Source organism: Mesitornis unicolor, unplaced genomic scaffold (assembly GCF_000695765.1).
Source record: "Mesitornis unicolor isolate BGI_N332 unplaced genomic scaffold, ASM69576v1 scaffold397, whole genome shotgun sequence".
Lineage (NCBI taxonomy): Eukaryota > Metazoa > Chordata > Aves > Mesitornithiformes > Mesitornithidae > Mesitornis > Mesitornis unicolor.
The window spans coordinates 1-5,647 of NW_010195470.1; the positions used below are offsets into that span (position 1 = coordinate 1).

Sequence of the window (5,647 nt, forward strand, 5' to 3'; positions counted from 1 at the left end):
CACTGGGGACGCGGGGAAGTTGCGACGGGAGCTCCCGCCCAGGAGTCCCCGAGCAGGGGGTGCGGGCGGCTCCCGCAGGGCTGCGGTGGGCGCCCAGGAAGGGAGGCCTCGCTGTCACCGCTCTCTGTGCCTCGGCAGGGCTCAGCTTTCACCCTAAGAGGCCGTGGATCCTCACCAGCCTGCACAATGGCGTCATCCAGCTGTGGGACTATCGGATGTGCACCCTTATCGACAAATTCGACGAGCACGATGGTCAGTGTGACTCCAGATCCATTCTGGTTTAGCTTGTGTCTGATCGTGACCCGTTTGCTGGCTCTGAAATGAGGCAGCAGTTTTGTTTGTGGTATGAAAACGAGCTTGTAAATGCGGGTCTGAAGGGCCTGGATGCTGCAGGCAAGTTGGTGGGAAGGAGTGGGACCTCAGGCTGTTCTGTGACTTCTCATTGAGCTTTGGAGCTCTTTAATTCATCGATCGTGATAAGGGTGGGGAGGGATGCAAACCATGGGCTTTTGAGTCGCACAAGGGACTGCTCTTGCTGTCATCTTGCTGTGTTCAACCTGCTCTTCCTACTTGTAGGACCCGTTCGAGGTATTGATTTCCACAAGCAGCAGCCTCTGTTTGTTTCTGGAGGTGACGATTACAAAATAAAGGTAAAATTTTACCCCCTTTAGCCCTTGTTCTTTAGCCCACGTGGCCAGAAAAGCCAATGGCATCTTGGCCTGTATTAAAAACAGTGTGACCAGCAGGGCCAGGGAGGTGATCATCCCCCTGTACTCGGCACTGGTGAGGCTGCACCTCGAGTGCTGTGTTCAGTTCTGGGCCCCTCACTAGAAGAAGGATGTTGAGATTGTGGAGCGTGTTCAGAGCAGAGCCACAAGGATGGGGAGGGCTCTGGAGAACAAGCCTGATGAGGAGCGGCTGAGGGAACTGGGCTTGTTTAGCCTGGAGAAGAGAAGGCTGAGGGGAGACCTCATCACCACCTCCAACTGCCTCAAGGGAGCTTGTGGAGAGGTGGGTGCTGGTCTCTGCTCCCAGGTGATGGGGGATAGAACAAGGGGAAACGGCACCAAGCTGTGCCAAGGGAGGTTCAGGTCAGAGATAAGGAGGAAGTTCTTTACTGAGAGGGTCGTCAGAAGCTGGACCAGGCTGCCCAGGGAGGTGGTGGAGTCACCATCCCTGGATGTGTTTAAAGAGCGGGTAGATGAGGTACTTAGGGATATGGTTTAGGGGGTAGACAGGAGCGGTTGGACGTGATGATCTCAGAGGGCTTTTCCAACCGAGCCATTCTGTGATTCTGTGATTCTCTCAAAGGCATCATCCAGGGAGAGGAATGTGCAAATAAACTGGTTAGAAGATGAGAAAGGGATGGGGGGGAATAGCAGGCGGCAGCACGAGCCGTGGTTGTTCTGCTCCTGTGTTGTGCAGGTCTGGAACTACAAATTGCGCCGCTGCCTCTTCACCCTGCTCGGGCACTTGGATTACATCCGCACCACCTTCTTCCACCACGTGAGTGCCTCTCGTACTCACCCCAGCTCCCTTGGTGTATGACAGGGAACCTTCTCCTTCTGTGGGTGGGAATCTTTGCAGAAGAAATTGGGCTGGAGTTGCTGGATGAGGGCGTTCCAGGTACGGCGGCTTTTTGTAGGGGTGTAAGAGACACAAATTCTGCCTTCGAAGTCATAAATAAGATTTAAAAAGGGTCATTCCTGGGGAGAGTTGGGAAATAGGAGGGAATGGGGGGTGTGTTATTTCATGTACTTTCTCTTTTTTTAGGAATATCCCTGGATCTTGAGTGCTTCTGATGACCAGACCATCCGCGTTTGGAACTGGCAGTCCAGGACTTGTGTTTGGTAAAATCAACGGGCGCTTCAAAACGTAACAGCAGGGTCTGGGGGCGAGCTGGCTTCCTGTGCTGTGTTCAAGGAGAAGCCGTGTGTAGTTGAGGGACTTGAACTGATAAAGAGATCTGATCGGTTGTGGATATTTCCATCAGGCTTTTGTCTTTCACTTATTCTGTATTTTACTTATTTATTCTGACACCGCTAGACTTGGGTTTGCAAATTCCCACATTGTTCAGCTGAACGTTTTGCTCGGTTTTTGCTCATGACAAGTAACATTTAGCAACCCTGTATTCCTCATCATCCCTCCCAGAACCGAGCTTGGTGCAAATGGGAATGTGTCTTTGATAGATCTCCTGTTTAAACGGTGTTTTCTGTCCTTCTCGTTGTAGTGTGCTGACAGGACACAACCACTATGTGATGTGTGCCCAGTTCCACCCCTCTGAGGACCTGGTAGTGTCAGCCAGCTTGGATCAGACTGTGCGCGTTTGGGATATTTCTGGTGAGCTGCCCAGATCAAGGGGGTGCCCGGCAGCAAAGCCCACTTCAAAACTGCAATTGCTGAAAGCCAAGCGAGGCAGGAAGGAGCAGCTCAAATCCGAGAGCAGGCACAGGCAGCACAGGCAGCAAATGACCAAATTCACTATTGACAGGGACCTTTTCTCCTCTGGTTCCATAAAGGCACAGGATTTTGGCTGGAAGGGAATCTCTGGGGGTCATCTAGTCCATGCTTTTCCTTGAAGCCAGTCTTCTGCAGCGGTAGTTGAGGTGAGCTGTAGCTTTGTACAGCCAAAAAACCCTCTAAAGGTGGAAATTCTGCAGCCTTATCTCCCTGTCTGATTTTATAGCCAGTGTAGGCAGCGAGTGTTCGAGTTTTGCCATCAGAAGGGACGCAGTGCTCTCAGCTGAGCGGCTTCGTGGATGTGTCAGGCTTGGAGAAGGATTTTAGGCATGTCTAGATCACCTTTATCCCCTTGACAAGCTCTTGGAGGCAGCAATAAGTGATTCATTCTGAGAGAAAGAGAAAAAGGCCTCTGTATGGGCTGCCAAAAGGCGTAGGGATTTGATTTTTGGAAGGGTTTTTTTTAAGTAGCCTAATTGAAGGTGGTGACAGGGAGATGATGATATTAGGAATTCTATCAGCAGCATTCGCTGCTTTATAAATGAGGAGTGGCCTAAAGACCAGAGCAGGAGCTGCAAGGCAAATCTCCAAAGTACTCTGCTGATACCTGAGCTGTTTCTTAGGTCGTACCTAGGGCTTCGTGCAATGAAATGCACATCCTTGGAATAGAGAAAATCCTGGATGGAGACAGGGACTGGTGGCGTTACAGCGTAAACCAGAGCCAGGCTGCAGCCCTTCCTGCCGCTCTCGCCATTGCAGTTTTGGTTGGGCACGCTGTGTTATTTGCAGTACACGCTCAGCCGTGGCCAGCTGTGTCACCAGGAGGGGCTGGGGACAGGATATCCCGGTTATTTACAACCTGTCCCCCTCTCTGGGCTGCCAGCACGGGGACTTTTAACAGCGATTCTGCTCGTTGGCTTTGCTGCTGCGTTCTCCCGCAAACAGTCTCTCTCAGCAGAGTTCCAGCTGCCAAATTGGTTTGGAGATGGTACAGGCCGCTTTTTTGTTCAGCTGATGTGTGCTGAGGGCTTTTAGAGACGCGCTGAATTATTGACTCAGCTGTCGCTCCAGTCAGACGCGACGCTGCGAGCATGCAAGCGAGCGGAAAAAACCACAGGGGGATGAGAAACGTGTTCAAAAGACATCCCTCCCTCCCCAGTTTTTCCCCAGATTTACTCTTCTCCTTAGCAGGATTCTGTCCTGGCTTTAGCAGTCTCCTGGGAAGGTTATTTCCCCGTTTTTATCTGGTGTCAGGTAACCCTGGTCATCGAGAGCATCATTTGGTGTTGAGCTTTGACTCCGTTCCTGAGTGCTGCTGTTAACTTGCAGCTTCTGCTGACATCAGTGGGGGTTTTTTTCAGCAGGTTTTGGGATGATGAGTTCTTGGATGCCCTCAGTTAAATGAGTTTAAAGGTTACATTCCAAAATCCTCCTCCCACAACTCCTGGCTCCGTTGGCAGCCTCAGGAGTGAGTGTGAGGGGTGAGGAGCGTGACCCAAACCGGGCACGGGGATGTGAAGATGGCCCTGTTGGTTTGAATTCTTTTCCAGTTTGCGCTCCTTTGGTTTGAAACCTGCTGATAAAGGATTTTCAAGGGTCTGTTTCCTGCTCATCTCCTGAGAGAGTCTGTGAATGCAGTCAGAATAAGCTTATTTATGTATTAAAATGCATGAACGTTTGTGTTGTATCATTCACTTGTGCTGTGGAATGAAGTCCTTGCTCGTGATGCTGATATTAACTTGCAGAAACTACAAAATAATCCTGTTTTTCTCTGTCTCCCTGTAAGAATTAACACACAAGGAAGGTGTTAGTGCTCTTACCCCAGCCAGAGTGCTTCTCTGTGTGCTCTAACATCACGCACCAGCTCCTGGTTACCTCCTCTCACCGTTGGCAAATGGCGATGTCTGCTGCTCGGCAGGAAACCGCTTTGTTCTGTCAGGGCTCTGTTTAGTCACTAGGACGACTGCTTTAAGTGAGCATTGAAGTATTGAGAAGCCCTGAGACTGCAGGACCTGAGCTGAGAGACCCAGAAAACATCTGCAGAGCCTGAGTGCCTCTCCCTGAGCCCCCTCAGTGGATTTGTGTTCGTGGATGGCAAAACCTTTGGTGCAACTTCAGCCTCCGCTGCACTCCTGTGATCGCCCACTGAGTGCGGGTGGATTGGAGGGGCAGGGAGAAGCTGAGCCCAGCAACGAGAGGGTCTGCACCCCAGAGCCCTCTTTAGTTTTCATTGACGAAGAGAACAGAGTAGAGGAATTTGCAGAGGCCCATCTGTCTTCCTCCTTCTCTCCTAGCTCGCAACTTGTCATGCACAGTTAGCACGTTGCCCTTTACATTTCCATACCTGTTCCCCTGAGTGCCCGTGCGCATGATGAGCAGGGTCTGCTCTTCAGGTTTTTTTAACAGCTCTCAGAATGCCTAATACCTCCCTTTCTGCTGTAATTTCCCTTTCTGTCCCTGCTCCCTCCCCAGAGCAACACAGGAGGCTGGGATGTGCTGGGAGTGCCCTGCCTTCCCTCTTGATTTGTGCAGTTACGCCAGAAATTTTCCACTCGTGTCCCAGTCCTGTTTCAGTGGCTTGGCAAAGGCTCAAGTATTTTCTCTTCCAAAAGTCTGGTGATTTTCTTCGCTCCTCTTTCTTGGGTTGTGTCTGGTTTATTCCTCCTTTCTGGGGTGTTTTGTGTCAGCTTTGTAGAAATATCTGCTCAGCCATTCAAGTCCTTTTCCATTACCTGGACCATTTGTACGTGCACCTCACTCCGTGTGCTGAACATTTGTGTTTTGCTGTGAGCTGCTGCTTGACGTGTTGGTTTCATCAGATTAACTTTGCCAAAGAGCTTGATGTGTGTGAACAGCACGGGAGAGAGCTCAACTTGTTAAATCAGAAACATTGTCTTGACAACGTGATTTTTGCTTCCTCCACCCCTGCTTCTCCTTTCTCTCCGTTCCTCAAGGCCTAAGGAAGAAGAACCTCTCCCCTGGAGCCGTGGAATCGGACGTCAGGGGAATAACGGGGGTGGATTTGTTTGGGACAACGGATGCGGTCGTGAAGCACGTTCTTGAGGTACGGTGTCAGTGTGTGTGTGCAGCGCAGGTTTGGGTAATGAAATCCCTGTGACACAAACGAGCCCAGAAACACAGCAGGGGCAGAAAGAGCCGTATATCTCTGTGGAGATACACGGCATTC

General features: G+C 50.9%; 1 protein-coding gene across 1 annotated transcript in view; it reads left to right on the forward strand.

The window, feature by feature from the left end:
* Positions 1 to 142: 142 nt before the first annotated feature.
* The window catches only part of COPA (coatomer protein complex, subunit alpha), a 19,595-nt gene continuing 14,090 nt past the window's right edge, over positions 143 to 5,647 (forward strand). Inside the window, exons 1-6 of the mRNA XM_010188107.1 lie at positions 143 to 252; positions 577 to 650; positions 1,426 to 1,506; positions 1,774 to 1,850; positions 2,231 to 2,340; positions 5,415 to 5,524. Coding sequence (XP_010186409.1) covers positions 216 to 252; positions 577 to 650; positions 1,426 to 1,506; positions 1,774 to 1,850; positions 2,231 to 2,340; positions 5,415 to 5,524 — 489 coding nt within the window. The 5' untranslated portion in view covers positions 143 to 215. The remainder of the gene's footprint in view (positions 253 to 576; positions 651 to 1,425; positions 1,507 to 1,773; positions 1,851 to 2,230; positions 2,341 to 5,414; positions 5,525 to 5,647) is intronic.